The following is a 19,615-nucleotide window of genomic DNA, read 5'->3' on the forward strand; positions in this document are numbered from 1 at the left end:
ACAGGCAAGGATTCCCTCTAATCGCATTGTGGGCTGAGTTCCTAACAGCAGATTAGTACAGAGACATCTTTAGACCTGTTGGAGAGTAATTTGTTTACATAGGCTCCCCTGGGAAGCAATGAACAATGAAAAGCCTGTTGTGTTTAAAACTCTGCATTTAAGCTAACATTGTCAATAGAAAATAGGCAATTGTGAAAATAAGAATTAGAATGCTGCGTTTTGGGTTGAGTCAGCGCAATGAATTTATTAAACCTCAATGATAAGAATATTTTGTGGAGTGGTCTCCACAGCACTCACTAAAGAGCAGGGTTCCCCAAATTCAGACAGAACCCACATTCATAGCAATTACCGCAAATTCTTTGATAGGGTCTCATGAGTGAAGTTAAAGTTCTCTAGTTGGTAGGCACAGAAACAAGATCATATGAAACAGTTCAACTTTGTAAGCCCAATAGATAATATAAATTGTGTCTAAGGTCTCTGCATTACGATGAAAGAAATTGCATGTTGTACCTGCTGTTTGTTGCCAGTGTTACCTTAGCAACCAGAAGATAAAACTCTTCTTTTTAATGGCCAAAATGAATGCTGCACGTTCATCCTTCACCTAAACTCGCACCTCTGCCTTTAACTTGAGGAAACAGACCATCTTATGAAAAATATTATGAGTAGCATCCAAAATTCCAAGAGGTCTCATTTACAGGAGTGATATTGTTGAGGAGGGAGGGCCCTTCAGGGAGTTATTGGCCAACAATCGAGTAGGAAGTAATTCACCTCGGGACGCTAAGACTTTGGTCACTAACTACATGGGAGTGCGGCCCCTTTCCCCAATATTGTTATAGTCCTATGCCAGGGCTAAACTGGTCATTAAATGCCATGTTCCTGAATTATAGGATAGAGCATAAGACAAGGATCCAATACTGTACTGTAGCACTATTAAAGGGGTCTCACTGCTATGTTTTTTTTTATTTGCGGTTTTACACAGCACAAACTCGACCCGAAAATATTGAAACACTTTATATGAGCACCAGTTACATTACACAAGGACACATTAATTATTGGTAGGCATGAGGAGATTAGGCCATTTCACATCATTTGACGAACTCTCCATACACAACTTACTGACCACTCAACCACTTCAGTGACCCTTTATCCTCAAGTTTCTCCAATGAGATTAAGCGGTCCTTAGTCACACTCTAGACCAAAATAGTAAATGCCTCCCTACGTTAAGGTATGATCCCTTATTGTCTAAAGTCGGAGCAGGTTACGCCCATCCTTAAAAAAAATAAACCCCGGATCAAGATGACCTAAATAACTTCCAACCTATCAATTGCATTCCAATTCTGTTGAAGCTCCTCGAAAAATGTGTCCATGTCCAACTATGTAGCCACATTGATCAATTCCAGCTTCTAGATCAATTCCAATATGGTTTTCGTCAGCCATAGTACTGAAACAGCCCTTACTCACATAGTGGATGATGCTCCAAGAATGCTGGATTGGAACGAAGTCTGCCTTCTAATCCTCCTTGACCTCTCGTCAGCTTTTGACATGGTCAAACATGTCAACCTCCTGGACTTACTGGAACACAGGATGGGTCTATCAGGTTCAGTGTTAAACTGGTTTGTCTAATTTTTTAACAGCAGAACGCAAAGAATTAAAGTCAATCAAACCCTCTCCAACTCTACGCCGTCCACACTTGGGGTTACTCAGGGGTTTGCACTCTCACCCACGCTCTTCAACTTGTTTATGTAGCCTCTAACGGAAATACTCAAATCATCCAACATTCACTACCACATGTATGTGGACAACACCCAACTGTACCTGAAAATCTCCTCCTGGAAGACATCAGGTCACTCAACTCAACCCTACTCAAAACACAACACTGGCTGACTTTCCAGCATCTCAAACTAAACTCCTTCAAAACGGATTTCCTCCTTATCTCTCCACCTAAACCGGCTCCCATCATTGTTGAATACATGAAACACCTAACGGCGCTCAACTGTACTCCACACATCATTGACTCCACAAGGTCTCATGGGATAATACTTGATAAGACCTTGAGTATGCAGGAGCAAATCAGCTCAGTCGCCGAAAGAGCTAGCTTCCACATGAGTATCCTAAGAGAGATAAAACTGTTCCTCCCCTGGACGACTTCAAGTCTGCTGTTCAAGCACTAGTAATTACCAGGTTGGTGTATGGTAGCGTAAGGCTCTGTGGGCTACCTAGCTACAAGTTGGCACAGCAAGCGGGCCTTCTTGAATTCGGCTGCAAGGCTTATCACGGGATCCAGAAGAAATAACCACATTACACCGGATCTGAAATCACTAAACTGGCTTCCATTTGAGGCTAAAATATATCTTAAAATTGATTGCATGACACACAAAGCCTTTCACCTTAACACTCCCCTGTACCTATCTCAAAAACTGGAATACTCTGGTGGTGGCAGATCCTCTAGGAGTTCCATCACCTTGCTGCTTAAACCTCAAAAATTCAAAAGAAAGAAAACCTATAATGAAGCCTTCTCGGGTATTGCCCCGAGAATCTGGAACTTCTTGACTCCGGGAATCAGACTTAATCCCTCAACAGCATCTTTAAAAAAAGAAATGAAAGTACTACTGATGAATACTCTCTGATCTGAAATGTACCTATTCCCACTCGGTACCATTTGATGATGATTCCTCAACAAGCTTGTTTTTCTCATCCTGTAAGGACTTCCTCGCCCAGAGTGGCACTACTACAATGTGTTTCGCACCTGATTGTATGATCGTTTTCAACATCCCTATTCGTTTTTGCTCTTATATGCTCATTTATATCCTTTTTGTGGTGTCGCGGTATATCGTTCCTCTTGTATACACCAGTATCTTGCATACTACGGCTGCTGTTACTAACCCACTTGTCTCCCTCTTTTTTGTCCATGATCATTTGTAAAGCGCTCTGATAACCGCCTGGGTCATGTTTGCGCTATATAAAACTATGTATAAATAGATAAATAAAAGTGATATGTCAAGGATCACAGGATGTTGAGCTGACACGGAGAGTGATCCCTTTTCCCCAGCTCCAAAGTCTGCAGCTCTGATCGTTACGCCACATCCGGTGCTGAATTGCTTGCCCACATGGATAATGCAATGCCACACAATTTGTGTGATTGGTAGGGTGTTTTCTTTGTTTTGAGGCTATGTGGGCAGTCTTTCCATGTTGTGCATGGTGACAACTGGGATGCAGTCATTGTGTTTCTGGGCGGAACACTTAGCTGTGTAATTGATGAAGAAATGTGAGAGACAGACGTGCCTTAATGGCAGCTTTGATCATCTACTCAGTAGGTCTCTGTACGATGGTTTTGCCTTCCTGTATCATCGCAGTCCAGTTTGCTGGTTTGGTCATCAACTTTGAGGTCTTATTGACCTGGTTAGGAATGGTTGGAGGCATAGCATAAGGGTTCTCCCAGGGTGGACTGTGTTACAGCCAATGCTTAGTTTGTAAAGAAAACCAAAAAATCACATAAGTTACATGGCCCAAGATATTGCACAGGATAACACTGCAGCTTGCACCGCCTACAAGCAAAAGCTGCCAAACACCAGAATTACTAAACATCACATTCTTACAATTGTGTCAATTTGTACTATACCAGATGACCTAAAGGTATAACAATGGCCATGGGCGGCTGGTATTATTATTATTTTGAATGGTATATTGGATTGTTAATCAATTTTCTCTTGTGCTCTTTTAAAGACTGACTGACAGCACCACCATGTGGTAGGCTATCATAAATACCTGCTGGTGTTTAGAAATAAGTGTCAGTGCAAAGCACCTGCACATACCGGCTCAAATTAAGCACTGGAAAGAAGTCAAGTAGTGATCAAGTATGTAGTTGGAACTAGACAGGACCTGCACGGTGGGCTACTGTTTTAAACATTTAACAGTGTGTAATAGATCATGTCAGTTATTGGGAGACTGCGCATTTATTGAGCACTGTAAACCAAGGCATAAGGGATATAATCACGGCCACTGGAATAATACGATTTTTTGGCCGCTGCATTTTCCACATGATTATGGATTTCCCGAATTTGCTAGATAAACCATCATCATGCTGTATCATCTGCAGATTTTAACCAAAAAAATGTTTCTAGCTCAAGCGAAGCAAAAGTTACTAACAATGCAGTGACGAGTGTTCTCGCGTAGTGAAGGACCCGTTCGCAGAGGTTGACTGGTTACCTTTCTGTTGCTTATTGCTGTATCTGGGTAGCAATTAGCAAACTGGTTCCAATGAGGTGCCCAGACAGTGTTAACGTGTAAAAAGTTACAAAACAATAAGGCAATACTATCAGAAAATGTGCCACAAAATGTCTCATATTTTGTCTTAGTCTACTCTACCACATCATTTAGTGCCCCCCCCGCATAATTCCTTTGACCTTGAATTTAATGCTTTACAACATTCTACCAATCGTGAGTTCAATATTCTACATAGGACAGGGGCGCATGTCGTGCAATGCAATGATAAAAACTCTAAACTTCTGAAACAGATGATTAACATAAACCCTGTGGTTTCAAAGTTTGGAGGTAAGTGTGAGGGTGTGGGGCACATGCATTCGTATGCCAAGAATTCTGGACTTTTTCTTTATGTAATAAAATAATTTAAGCAACAGCTGGCTACTTTCCCAAATACCAGAGTGAGACTCGCAAGGAAGAGACCGCCGCTGCTGCGTTGCCAAGCCAGCACTGCCCCCCTCCCCCCACCTGTTCCACAGTCACAGAAAGACATGTCCTTTCTCGAGACGGCTCTCAGAGAGAAGTGAGCAAACAGGCCCATTCCGCTGCTTTGTTTGTAGAGCCTGCCCGAGCTCTGCAGGCAGCCCTGGGCCCCTGGCGATATCACCCTGGCACGGGTTACCCAGCTCTGAGCCTGCCCACACAGCCACAGACAGCGCCAGGCTCCCAGGCCGCTGGCTCACGGATCCGCCGTTCCTCCCAGCGCGCTCGGCTTACCCCGGGAGCAAAAGTCTGTCACTCCAGCTCCTCGCGGAAGAAAGCGCCTCGGCACCTGAGACGCCTCTGTCCCGCGCCCATGTCCATCCCTGCCGGTCTGTCTCACGAAGTGCAGCTTCTCAACTCGGCGCGGGACCAGCCCCATGGGCACGTTCCAGGTAAGGCCTTCGGAGTCGGTGTTTTTGTACAGCGCACAGTGAGACCCTAGAAACCTCTAGGCGCCAGATGAAGTTCAGACAGATTTAGTGCAATGCTCGATTTGGGAAAAACATTTTTAAGTCACAAGAGTTTATTCAATAGGACTGGCAAACGGATAAGCAATCCGTAGGCCGAGAGGTGAGTAGCTCGTAGGCTGAGAGGTGAGTAGCTACTACTCAGCTGCCCCAAATAATCTGGGACCATGTGCCAGAGGCCAGTTTGCTCATCCCATGTTTCAAAAAATCCCTTAACCCCTAAAAAGGGAAGCAGACAGGAGGGAGAAGTGAAGTTCATGAGTGATGGACATGGAAAAGAGAGACCAAAGAGGGAGACACCCCAAGATAGAGACAAAATTGTAACGCAACATCATGAAGTCCTCTGCAGAATGCAGATTGTGTCCTTTTTCTCACAAATATTCATAGGCTTTGAGCTGAATGGGGGGGGGCTGAAGCTTTGACCCCCGCTACCCCCTGCAGAAGCCTGTGTTAGGGTCTTCGAGAGAGAGAGTATGGTGAGAAGAGTTAGACTGACATAAGACGAGTGATGGAGAACCAAGGAAGGGGGCGAAGATGTGAAAGACAAATTCATGAACGGAGGAGAGGAGTGGGGGCGTGGGGGCAAGGAGGGGAATCAAGCACTTGAGTGATAGTGAAAAGAGGGCGGGAGACTGAGAAAACAGACTGCCAGGTGGGTGGAGAAGAGGGATGGAGACTAGACCGGGCGGAGTTCGCAGAGTTTTACTCCGCAGAACTCCACGAATTGCCGGGAAAACTCTACCGCACTCCACGGAGTTCCGCCACCAGCAGAGTCTGTTAAGTCACGCTTCTCACACTGATTTTTATCGCTGGGAGTTTGTCTGTGCTGTAAAATCAGCAGGAATGGCACTATCAGGGCTTTAAGTGGGCCGGGTCTCACCGGTGCTGAGCACCGGCAGTTTTTTAAACGGGACCTTGAAACGGGTCTCTATCCGGCTATGTTTTGTAACCTGGCTGGCACAAGCAGTCCGTTTATTTCCGGACTGCAGTGACAGCAGGCACATCGATGTGCGCATGCTCACACTTCTCACTAGTGGAGAAGTTACGGCATGATGTGACGCCAGGTGAGTGTTGTAGGGGAAGGGAAATCCTTTAAAGAGAGTCATTTTCTCTCTGGATTTCCCTTCTCTTTTTTGAAACTTAGGAGCAGCAACATTATTGTGGTGTCACCAGGGCTTTAAATGGAAGCTTTTTCCTTATTATATACAAGCCATAGTTGCTGATTATTTATCTTATGCAACTAACAACCATTGACAAAGCTAATAATCCTGACTTGTTGTATGTATGATGTTACTTGCATCATATATCTGGCTGCAATGACAGAAACAGCAAAATACAAGTTGGGTGGCACACTATGCTAAGCACACATTTTTAGCTTGAGTGTTTTTAAGACACGCCCTTAATTATATTGGCCACGCCCCTTTGAGAGACGCCCCAGTTTGTTCATCCCACTTAAAGCCCTAGGCACTAAGCATCACACCAGAGAGCGCTGCTGCTTTCTGCCACTCGAGTAAGCATTCTACTTGAGTGCAGCTTCAATGTGAGTGGCAGATTTCTCAACATGAGTGGTCGCGATCTGCATGTGTTGAGAAATCTCACCGTTAGGAGGTCTAACACATGATTTTTTCTTGCCAGCACTCACCAACTTAACATTAACAAGCCACTCAAGAGAAAAAACTCCGCTCCGTGTCACTTTGCAGAGTTTTTCGGAACTCCGCTCTGGGCAAAACTCTACGAACTCCGCCGGCAGAGTGGAATTCTTCGGCCAGCCCTAATGGAGACTAAATGACGAACAGTGAGGGAGAAAGCAATACAGGATATTCAGAAAATGAGAAAAACATAGAGGGAGGTGGAGAGGAGAGCGAAAACATTCATTTAATTTGAGAGGAGAGAAAAAGACGACAGAGAAAGCATCTGATGAGGAAGAGAGAGAGGAAGGCTGAGATGTGGATGCACATGTGGTGAAGGGAACTGGGAAGGAGATTTGGTGCCTAGAGAGAAACCATTGATATATACATGTGTTAAGGTGAGATTACGGGGGTGTAGTATGGAGAGAAAGGAAGCCCTGGTAGCTCTTTAAGAGAGAAAAGAGAGGCAGCAGAGGGTAGTAAGATGGTCCTTTCTTTAGCTTCATCTCTTATTTTTTACCTCATGTGAGGCCGTCTAGTATAGGAACCTACAGAGAAAGTATTTATTTTATTGATATGAACAGTGAGCCATGGAACCGAGGGGTCTGCATAGAATATATTTACACTGAGGATATGTAGCCAAGACGTCAAAGCTAGGAATGTGTTTAAGACGATTTGTCATATAGGACCCCGTAGAGACCAAGGGCCATATTTATTATTATTTCACGCAATGAGGCAAGACACCCTGCTCTGCTGCGTGAAAGGGCGAGGGCGGGAATGCGCCATATCTATTAAGTTATGGTGCATTCCTGATGTCTACCTGATCTTGCACACAAACTGCTGCTTATTATCGATGCAGGCCTCCTTGCACCATGGTGCAAAAGGATCTGCGTTGCAGATAGGATTGTTTTTGTGCAGGTAGCTAAAACAATCCTCTGGGGCTTTTTTCCTCTTTCTACATGTGCTGCAGAATGCAGCATATGTGAAAAGAGGAATAAATGAGGAGAAATAAAGATATTTCTCGTGGTTACACCTCCCCATGGAAGGCGTAGCATTTTGATTCATTCCCAAGTTGACCAGTCCTGGTAAATCTAGGGCTGCACCAAAATCCATGGATGGATGTGTGGAAACACCCATACTCCACCTATGGAAAAGCTCCCTGGGGCAGAGTAATACAAGGTAGCGACTTGTGCTGCCTTGCATTAACCCAGATTTACAGAGCCCCGTGGGGCCGAGCAAAGTGGCCTTGCTTGGCTTGATAAATATCATTCTACGTTTTTTGTTGCCCTTGCACTACCTTGCGTGACACATAGGTGATGCAAAACTTTGATAAATATACCCCTATGTGTATAGGGAGATCTCTAACCTATGATACTGGACCTAGTGATAATATTGAAGATAGGGGTACTCATAGGAGCATAAATAATAAATGAACCACCGATGAGATTAGCTAACTCAGCAATATGCATGGAAGGTCACATGTCGTACTTTGCAATATGACCAATATCTAAACGAGGGATTTATTGAAAATATATCAAACCTCTGGAGCTGTATAAGAACATTCTTAATGCAGAGATTTTTGGAGAGGGTATTATGTATATTTGTAAAGTGCACTCTCACCCACAAGGGTATCCTGGTGCTGAGCAGTTGTGTGTGTCTAGTCCTGCCTCGGTAGGTTGGTTAATTGAAAATTCAGGTCTTCAGCTTCTTGTGGAATTCAAGAAGAGAGAACGAGGTTCTGATGTGGAGTGGGAGGTCGTTTCACGCTTTAGGAGCAATGTAAGTGAACGCCGACCTCCTAATCTGTCTCTGTGTATGCATGAAAGGTGTGTGAGCAGGAGCAGAGGTCTCTGGGTGGGTGGTGGGTAAGAGATGCAACTGTTTAGGTAGGTAGGGCCTGAGTTGTGTAGTGCCTTGAATGTGTGTGTGAGGAGTTTGAATGGAACGTGTTTTAATATCGGGAGCCAGTGTACGTCCCTGAGGGGTGATGTGATGTGAGTTCTAAGTGGGAAGTTGAGGATGAGTCTAGCTGCCTAGTTCTGGATGGTTTCTTCTAGTGAGCTGCTTGGTGATTCGGCGTAGAGGGTGTTCTCATAGTCCAACTTGCAGGCGACAAGGGTGTGAGTGATAGTGTTACTAATGTTGCTTAAGAGCCATTTGAAGATCTTCCTCAGCATCTTCATGGTGTCCAGTTGAGTTATCTGTATCACTGGTTATATAACCGAGAGATATGCCTGGTTAGTTATTTAACCTAGAGATCTGTAAAGAACACATCTGTATAAGAATTAACATAGTGATATACAGAGCAGGTTATCTGCCTTAGACATCTGCGTAGGACATTTACACCCTGAGGCTATAGAGAAGCTATCATACCTAATGATTGTAATACAAATATTTTTAATATCAGAATTAATATGGAGGATAGCTAATCCAGGGTTAAGCATAGGAGGATCTCTAACCTATGGGTCTGTAGATTTTACTTAGCACAAACAACTGTACAGGGAGATATGTAATCCAGGGCTCAGTATAGTAGAATGTTTAACCTGTGTTCTGTAGAAAAACCTATCCTATGCATGTGTCCAGAAAGATAAGAAATGTAACAATCCGCATAGGGTATTGTCGAATACAGGATGTCGGAATAGGGGCTATCTAACCCTGAAGTCTACATAGGAGGCTCTCCGCTGTCGAATTTATACAGGAAAATAATTGGAAGAGGTAATTAAACCAGCAATAGGAGTGATCCTGCGTCACCATTTAATGTATTTCCTTAAAAATCTCTTCACACTATTGCACCAATCATTCCTGCAGTTAGCAGCCATCCAAATGTCATTGTCAATTTCAAGCTCAGTTTCTTTCAGTAAGATATTGGTCGCTTGTGAAACCCCAGTGCATTCTGTGCTTCCTGTATTTTATCAATAATCCCACTGAGCCATGGGTCTGTTTGCTCAGTGGACTAATGCATCCACTGCAGGTGCCTGTGTTTGACCTCATGGTCACAGGTTCAAATCCCGGCGGGTCCACTCAGCCTTTCATCTATCTGAGGCCAATAAAATGAGTACCATTGAGTTGGGTAACAATAAACATTTGTTATTCAGCGCCAAGAGACCTACGGGTGAACGTGTGCTTTACAAATACACGTTATGTTGTGGGAGTTTACACGTGCACAATAATTATTCCACACCTCAGCAATCTGAGGAGATGGAGCCTCTGCCCTGTTTCATGATTACAGTGAGCCTGAAAATATCCTCCTCTTGTTACAGACTCCGAGCCAGGTATTAGGCCTCCAGGCCAGAGGTGATGGAGAACACTGTGTGCTCCATAAAACTCCCCAAAAGGGCACTGTCATGCAAATGTACCTTACATTATTTTCTGGCCCATCTAGAGCGTCATTACATTTTGTGTTTAAGAGTCTGTCTTTACTCTTTACTCAGGAATACTTCGTCATAAACTCCACTCGGTTGGGATTTGTTGACAATAACACGTCAAACAGGTTGTATCACCTTAAATGTTCCAATTATGATAGTAGTGCGTAGTTAGATTCTCTGCCTGCTGTGTTATTTCAGGTCATGCTTGCTGTTGTGTTTATATTGTATGCCCCATGTCTTAGCAGTTCACAAGAGGTAACATATTTTGCTGCCGCTCCCTCTTTACATGGATAGAGCAAAGTTCCCAGATAGTGCTGGGCAGCCAATGGACAGGAGTGGACAGAAGGGGTATCCGGTTAGGGGCTGATGACCACAGTCTGTTTTATACAGATCTGACATCAGGAGTCTGATGTTGCCCAGAGCTTGCACCCAGCACAGCCTGTTGTTTTAATCCCCAGTGTGTGAGGGGCAAGAATTAAGGGTCTCTTTGGCTGCATATTCAGGGATTCCTTTGGCATAACACACAACACCAGATAAAGAAAGAGTACGGGGCTGTTCTGCAGATTCAATCCACTGAGTGACCATGTGATTGTGCTTGCAATTGTCTTCTTGACTAAAAACATACAATATCCTTGCAACGCTGCTCTATAGAGTGTTAGGCAATCTTCAGGAGAGCCCAGAACCACGAATCTCCAGGTCAACAGTCACCTTAAAATCTGTTTTGATGTCCCGGATTGGCGCTGGTGGGCTCAGCCGGATTCTTTTAAGAGAAACAGATCCAGGACAGTTTCTCCTAGACACCCCTGAAGTTGTCAGTGTCTGGAACGGGTCCACTTCAGTCATAGCCTTTATCCGCGATCTAAGCTTGAAAGTTCTTGAGCGGCAGATCCTGAAAATTGATTGCTCTACCAGTCTCTCTGTCACATCAACATGCGGTGTGGAATGAGTAGAGACAAAACATGAGGTGGATTCAGAGCTCCACCGATACTTGCGTCAGACTGCTCAAGGATGGGGGTGCAGAGTGATTGCGTGCGTTAATTTATTTATTTTATTTAGGAATTTGTAGAGGGCATGGCTTCCCCCAATGGGGGTGTCCCGGCACTGAGGCAGACAGCAGATAACAGGCATGGAGAAGAGAACTAGATGTTGGTAAACAACCAGGTTTTCAGAGTACGCTGAAAAGATATTTCTTATTCTGATGAGCGGAGAGTGGCAGAGTATTCCAAAGTTTAGAGGTTTTAACAGCGGAGGCTCTGCCACCAGTGCTTGCCTTGCGAAAACGGGGAATAGCAAGGAGACACTGGTAGTTGGATCTAAGGGTCCAGTCGTGATGGTAGTGCTGGAGTCTAGCTCTCAGGGACGCAGGGCCTAATCCCTGGCATGCTCTGAATGCCAGTGTAAGGGCTTTGAATTCGATGCGTTTAATCACCGGTAACCAGTGAAGATTTCCCAGGTGGGGGGTAATCAAAGGTATTTTACAAATCAATCTGAGGGCAGCGTTTTGTATTATCTGCAGACGCCGAGTCAGATAGGCGGGAGCCCCCAGATAGAGACTGTTGGGGTAATCCAAGTGGGATGTAATTAAAGCATGGATTACTGTTCGGCGGCACTCCAGTGGAAGGAAATTGAGGAATTTCTGTAGTGTGCGAAGCTTCCTAAAGGAGGAGGAGGAGACTTGTCTGATTTGGGTTTTGCAGGAAAGTTCATTGTCTACTCTGAAGCCGAGATTTCTCACCGAGTCAACAGGCTCAGGAGGAGGATTCATCCCGGACGGCCACAAGAGCGCAGCGGGGGTCGGAGATTTTTGGTTAAAAAAAAGAGTACCTTGGTTTTGTCCGAGTTAAGCTTGAGACAGTTCAATGACATCCAGTCGAGATGGTACTCAGGCAGTTTCTAAAGTTGGAAAAAGAAGCTTCGGAATGCTCTTCGAAAGAGAACACCAATTGGGTGTCATCCACGTAGGAGATCACCCTCACCCCGCAGGATTCTACCAATGCCACAAGAGGTGAAAGGTAGGTGTTAAAAAGCAGAGGACTCAAAGCACAGCCTTGTGGAACCCCGCAGAGCAAGGGTTTCTCGTCAGAGATAAAAGGATGAAGAAAGACTTGTTGAGACCGGTTTCCCAGGAAAGACCGTATCCAGGACAGGGCCGTGCCTGAATACCCAGGTCTCTTAACCTATCCATAAGAATGGCGTGGGCAACTGTATCGAACGCCGCGGACAGATCGAGTAGCACCAGCATCGCTGCTTTGCCCAAATCAACGCTCTCGCGGATACTCTCGGAAACTTTAAGGAGGGCAGTCTCTGTGCTGTAGCCCGCTCTGAATCCAGACTGAGAGTCATGAAAATGATTTCTAGATTCCAGGTGATTGGAGAGTTGATCATTAACTACTCGTTCAAGAATTTTTGCTGGTGCCGGTAGGAGGGAAATGGGTCTATAATTTTTAAAAACAGCAGGGTCAGCATCTGGTTTTTTGAGGATTGGCAGAAGATAGGCCTGCTTCCACACTGCAGGGAAAGTTCCAGAACACAACAAAGAATTCCAGAGCTGGTTAAGTGAGGCAGTGTTGAAAAGCAGTGAACTAGAAAGCAGATGAAAACAAGTCAGTCCCTGCAAGCTCAATACGTAACCAACCAGAACACAAGGCCGTTTTGTGAGTTGGAAAGACTCCAGGCTCATTAAATTAGTTTTTCGTGGTAGACTCAATTATAGATGAGAGTTACTAAGAATGAAAGCGGGCCCGAAGATCCAAGGCTCAAACCCTTTGGAGTGGACCATGCACATATATGACTCGACAACCTATACGCAGCTATGAGAAGTACATGGATATAAAGAAGCCGTGCTCTGTAAAGTCAAGATTTAGAAAGATGTGCCTCTACGGGTTTTAAGAAGATTAATGTTCAGAATTAAGGCATTCAGATTCATGGCTTCGTCAGAGCTTGATGTAGCTGTGGGGATGATTACAGATGGAAAACAAACTAGAGCCTGCAAACAAATGATGTCTACAAGGCTTTATGCAGATCTGCGGAGGGCAACAGTCATAGGATGATATGTAGAAAAAGGCCCATTGTTTGGCCTGGAAGGGGGAATGACATGCAAAAAAAGAATCCAGTATTATCTGGTCTGCGTGTTAATACCAACTCAAATAAAGGGAAACTCTAAGAGGCATATTAACAACGGCCAGTGATAATTATCGCTGGCCGTGCTTAGCGATAATTATATTATCGCAGGCTATCTCTGGTATTTATCGCCCTGGTAGCGTGTTATTAACAACGCGTTACTCTAGGGCGATAACAATTCCAGAGACAGCGAGGTTATCTCCCTTTTGCAGGGAACATCGCTGGTTTTCCAGCAATGTTCCCTGCAAAAGGGCGATAACCTTGCTGATATGACCCACAGGGTCGTATCAGCATAATACACCCCCTATATTAGGGATGGCTAAGTCAGGATTTTAGCAGACGTTAGGTTTTGGCAAAAACTGCAGTTTTCGCCAAAATCTAATGTGTGCTAAAATCATGTGGGCTGCCTTGTAAATATCGCAATGTAAACATCAGCGATATTTGCAAGGTAGTCCTTCTTGGGTACGCCCAGTAACGCCCACTTTGCATCTCATTGGAGATGCAAAGTGAGGCGTTGGGAAAAAGGGTGCTAACATGCAATTATGCATGTTAGCACCCTCTTGTAAATAGGGCGCTGGTTTTATCTCCGCTTTTTTGGCTTTGTAAGCCAAAAAAGCGGAGATAAAGCCCTTGTAAATATGCCCCTTAGTGAGGCTAATAGTACTCACGAGTGAGCAAAAAGGCTTGGGCCCCTGCTGCCACAGAGCCTTAGATCCAGGAATGGGGAATTGGTGGAAGGACACTGTACTATGCTGGGGGTCAGTGCTGCCACAGAGATCTCAATTACAAGTTGGGCGCAAGGTCGGATTGGGACAGAAAATAGGCCCATGCATCAACACAAAAGTGGCCTCAATTAGTGAATTAGAAAACTAAAAAATGTCCCATATTCGTAAATAGGGCAGTTTTGTACTTATGAAGACACGCTTTATAAATGTTTAACAAGGTATGGAAGACCGCATGGATTTGAGCTTGCTGCAGGCAATGTATGTTTTCATATCAGGGAAATCAACAGTAAAAACTGGCCCAGCAGATCATAAAACAGGCCCACAAAGAGCAATAAAATCAGCCCACATTCTGACCTGTCAGGGCAGCCCATCCTGCACGATTGTATTATAGGCAAGGCCGCCACTGTTGGCAGAGTTGTTTCCCAGGCGGGATAGGGCTCTGTCCAGTTATAACTGGCCCAGTTCCTGAACCTGGATTTCCTGGGTGCGGGAACACCAGGCACAATTCAACCAGCCAGAAAATCGAGCAGATAAAACCGCATGTGGGTCAGGCTTGAAGCACAGCCTAGCCCAGGATGCCGGTCCTAGCTCAATCCTCTTCTATGGTATGGAGGTGCGGAGAAAGCGCATACAAACAGTGGCGTCTGGCACTGATTGGTGGTGGTGAGGTGGGGTGGTGGGGCAGGGAGGCGGGCGGGGAGGATAGACAGGGACGGGTTGTAAATTTTAAAAAGTGCAAATTTGAATTTAAATCACCTCCTCGCCGCGTCATCCTTCGGCGCGTCACTCCTCTGCTGGCCGGAACAAGGCACCGGAAGCACCCAGGCAGAAGCTCCCCTGAGCCAATCACAACTCTGCTTTGCAGCATTGTGATTGGTCTGAGCGCCAAACCATGGCGCTCAGATGGGGATAGGGAGCCTGGGCATGTTCTCCCCCCTCTCTGTAGTGCAGTTTGGGTGGAGAACATGCAAAGTGCGCATGACTGTTTGGCAGTCCCCAGTGGGCAGACCAAACATTCATGCGCACTTTAGGGAGTGCAAACCACTCCTTTCTTCCCCTGCTCAGTCAGCAGAACAGCCCTCCCTGCCTGACAAAGATGCAGAACCTGTAATCGGATTTTTTTTTTATAACTTTCAGTTATTATCATTTTATTTTTCCTTTCACTGCTGAAAAGCAGTGGAGCGACTTTCCTCCGCCTTAGCAGAGGAGCCGCCACTGCATACAAATCCCCCATCCCTTGCCCACGGACACCGTCGCTCCCCACCTCAACCCACATAGCTCTCCCTGCTCCCATTTAACACCTGCTGAAAGTAGGTGGTAAATGGGATCCTTGATTCCCCACAGAAAAGAGAATACCATGTGGCATTTAACCAAGCGGTGTTTGGGTCTGCGTGGAACTGGGTCTGCATGGTTATTCCCCACTCCTTGGAGATTAACTTGTAATAGTCAGGTTATGGTACTGGAATACTGACCAGAAACATTATTTCTGGTGATACTGAATGCACGCGCCAAAATCTGGTTACCTTATGATTGGGGTCCGAGTCTAAGCAGTTGTCCACGTCACCATAGGGTAACTACAGTGCAAACAGCAACGTAAGCCTTAATTATGAGTGAACTGGAGTTTTCCGAATCCTGTGCAAAAACTTTATGCTATTCCCAAAACTTTGGTACACTCGCAATCAGGCCTTAGTGTTGCCTGCCTGCCACACAAACTACTTTGTTTCTTCAGTAGTGCTGTGGGGACCACAACGCAAGACAGGGGCATAGTTGCCAACTGTCCCATTTTTGCAGGGACAGTCCCGGCAAGTTGGAGACTGTCCCGGGTAATGTTGTTGCAGAAACTGTGCCTCTTTATTACACACAGGTATGCAAACAAAAACTTTCTATCTGCAGCAGCCCTATGCCGCAAAGTATCCAGGGAATTTTCTTTCAAAGACTGTCAACTATGCATGGGCTTCACTTGATGACGTTGCTAATGGGAGGAGAGCCAAGGGCATAGGAAATTTAAAGGGACTCCATGAGGGGGCCAATGTCTTTTAAGATGAGAGATAGGGGAGTGATGCTGTATTTGCTCCTGATTTCTGCAGCGACAACAGGGGCCCCGGGCCCAGTGCTTTAAATGGGCCAGTACTGAGTACATGCAGGTTTTTTATTTTGGGATGGAGAGAACCTGCACTTCCAGTGGCGGCTGGCATGGCTTGTGGGTGGCGGGCATGGGGTAGGGTGGTTGCACGAGGATGCGTAAACAACCAAAAATGTAAAAATGTACTTACCTTCCCACTGGGTCCCGCATCTCTTCCACATGCTCTCAAGAATCAGGAAGCACAGCCAGCCCCTACTGGCCAATCACAATGCTGCAATGCAGCATTGTTATTGGTAGGCACCCAGGGTCCCCTGACCAATCACAACGCTGCAATGTAGAGTTGTGATTGGTTTTGAGCTTCCTGGATTGACAGTCAATCAGGGAATGGGGGCCTGGGCATGTTCTACATGGAGAACGGGGAAAGTGCGCATTACTGGATTGGGCGGCCCCAGAGAGCTGACCAAACAGTCATTGCAAACTTAGGAGTGGGCAAACCACAAAAGACCGCCTGCAATGATAATAACTGAAAGTTATAATCATTGTATGTTTCCTCTTCTTGCACTACTTGAAAGCAGTGGGGCGACGCTCGTCCGTCATTGCGGAGACCGCCACTGTGCACTACTGAAGAGTGACGTAATACTTTTAATTGGAGAGTACCGGCACTTCTCAGAAACAAGCAGGTACTCTGGTTCAGGGTACCTGCACTTCTGTTTTTCCATTTCAAGCAGTGCTCGGGCCGAGGCCGTGCAGGTTGATTATTCCTTCACTGCATTTCCAGGGTGACCGCTTAGAAATGCGACTCAGCAGCTGGGGATGACGCACGCTCTTCACATAGCTTTGTTGGGAATGCCGCTCCGCACAATGCAATGTTTATCTTCAAAGCTCTTTTCACGCCAAGACTGCTGGAGCAGTGTTCAAAAATACACAAGCTCCGGGTAATCAGATAAAGTACCCAGAGAAGGGAAATAAAGACTTTTGGACGTGAACGCGGCGAGCGAACAGCGCAGCGATAAGACAAGCCTCGCGCCAGTCAACCCAACCGTGGCAAGTGAGAGCTGTCAGTCACACTTCAAGGCGGGATCCGGCGCGAGAATGCGTGACGTCACATCCGTTAGTGGGGGTCTCATGCTTTTGATCAACCGAAAGCCCAGAGGGTTGCTGAAGTGACGTCACAGATTATTTGATCACCGATGACATCATAGGGTTGATGATGCTTTGCCCTGGCATTGGCCCCTCAACCGCTCCCTTTTGATCCTGGGATTAATGGGAGGTGGGAAGGGTGGGGGAAGCTCTGATGTGATGCAGACATTGCTCGTTGTTAGCGTTCTTATCACGCCAATGCATTCTCCTAGCCCCAGGACTTTGGTAGCAAGGCAGTGCGAGCGCACCAAGCCTGGGGTAGCAATGGCTGGCCCTGGAAAACTCATATTGGTTGGTTGTTACCCAGGCCGAGCTCGGGGTATATTAAATTCACACAGCCAAACAGCGCCATCTTAAGGATTTTTGAAGCCCCAACTAAGATCCATGCAAATGCGTGACATGACAGCTTAAATTGCACATATTAGTAATACAAAATAAATCCCTCTTCACAACTGGCGTCGGCCCCCTTGGACTGTGGGGGTCTCTGGCAGTTGCTCACTTTGCACGTCTTAAAATGTCTCTAGTTTATTTCAATTTGCTACTATGCGTTTGTTCGAAAACTGTGTCAATTCCATTAAAAGACAATCTGTTTTTTTATGCAGAGAGCTGTGGGTGGGCTTTAGTCTGTCCCAATCACCTTCCCAGGGGGCTTTTATGGAAGTGAGGCCATGGCCAATTGCACACTTTTCCCATGCCTTAAAACGTTTCTGCAGCCATGATATAAAAACTGCATGCACCACAAAATACTAATATTCTCCAATAGATCTGGCATATTTATAACATGTGAATTCGAAAGAAATTCCAGTCTCCGAACTCATGTAGGTAGCCTAATACCGGTCGGTAACGGCCGATTTTCGGTAAAAATCCCGTTACCGACCGGTATTCAGGCTTTTGGTATGTAGGGGGGACATTTCAGGATTCGGTAATTTACCGAATCGGTAAAATTACCGAATCGGTAATTTTACCGATTCGGTAAATACCGAATCCTGAAATGAGATGTAGGGGGAGTGTGTGGGTGTTGTGTGGATTCGTTATTTACCACCAACTAAAAGTTGGTGGTAAATGGCGAATGGCTTAGAAAAAGCATTTTTTGGCACTTAGAAGTGTGCAATGTGGCAGACATACATGCCCTTAGGGCATGTATGTGTGCCACATGTGCACACATGCAGGAATCAGGGGTACAACAGGGTGTCACTGTGACACCCTGCTACCCTTGATTGTGCTCCCCCCATTACCGAATCGGTATTTACCGATTCGGTAATGGTAACAGGCTTCCCATTGATTCCTACGGGCCTCCTGGCCCATTGGAATCAATGGGAAGCCAGTTACCATTACCAAATCGGTAAATACCGATTCTAAATTACCGACCAATTCCGATTCGGTAATTTTTACCGACTGATTACCTACATAGCATTTACCACTTCATAAATACCGAATCGGTATAATTCGGTATTTATGAAGTGGTAAATGTTAGGCTACCTACATAAGGCCCTCAATGTTACAATTTCCGACAGGAGAGAGTTATGCTGGCTGGGGGGGTGGTGCTTATAGTGGAGGTAAATCCATGAAAGTCCAATGAAGCGGAGTCCGGTCTCCAATAAAGGGTAATCGCTCAGAATATGCTTCAATTCCATTCCACTTTAATAATATTATATATATTTTTTTCGTACCTCTACTTTACTTGATGTAGACTTTTACATTTGTTTGGTCACACACTCTTCAGTACAAAAGCATATCTTTTTTTTATTGAATTTTACTTTTGGATTAAAAAAAAAGAAACACGGACACACACGTACATGTATATATTTAATGGCACTTTACTGTTTTTTATAAATCACTCCCAATCATTGATCTATATATGGTCAAAATGTTCATCCTCCTTTCTTTATGGTTGGCGTATCTGATCCACTCCATGCATTATCACCCTTGCCTATCCTTTCCGTCTTCTTCACCGAAAATGTACTCATAACTTCCAGTTTCTCTTACACAACCAGAACCTAATGCTTCCGGGGACTCAAGGTCCCTTCCTCTGGGTGTGGTTTCTATTCCATTACTTCTTGTCAAAGAAAACATCTGTAAGCCACATGGTTGTTCATTCCCAACAGATGTTCAGAGTTAAAAAAGTTTTATTCACCAGCATTCCCTTCTCAATAACTGATTTGTGATACTTATTCCTTTCAGTTGCTTACCAATTATTTAATAAACCTATTTGAGACAGCGGTTGCTGAATGTCTGGATCCGATGGGAGTTATGAATGTTTCCACACTTCACTGTAGCCACAACAAGACACACAGACTAGCAATATGTGAGTTATCCGTTGACCCATTGAAAGGGGAAAGTAATA

General features: G+C 45.2%; 1 protein-coding gene across 1 annotated transcript in view; it reads left to right on the top strand.

Moving 5' to 3' along the window:
• Positions 1-4,795: 4,795 nt before the first annotated feature.
• Positions 4,796-19,615, top strand: part of LOC146860020 (synaptotagmin-5-like) — a 173,377-nt gene continuing 158,557 nt past the window's right edge. The window contains exon 1 of the mRNA XM_085643784.1: positions 4,796-5,135. Coding sequence (XP_085499910.1) covers positions 5,057-5,135 — 79 coding nt within the window. The 5' untranslated portion in view covers positions 4,796-5,056. The remainder of the gene's footprint in view (positions 5,136-19,615) is intronic.

The sequence above is a fragment of the Triturus cristatus genome, chromosome 3_1 (assembly GCF_964204655.1).
Source record: "Triturus cristatus chromosome 3_1, aTriCri1.1, whole genome shotgun sequence".
NCBI classification, from domain to species: Eukaryota; Metazoa; Chordata; class Amphibia; order Caudata; family Salamandridae; genus Triturus; species Triturus cristatus.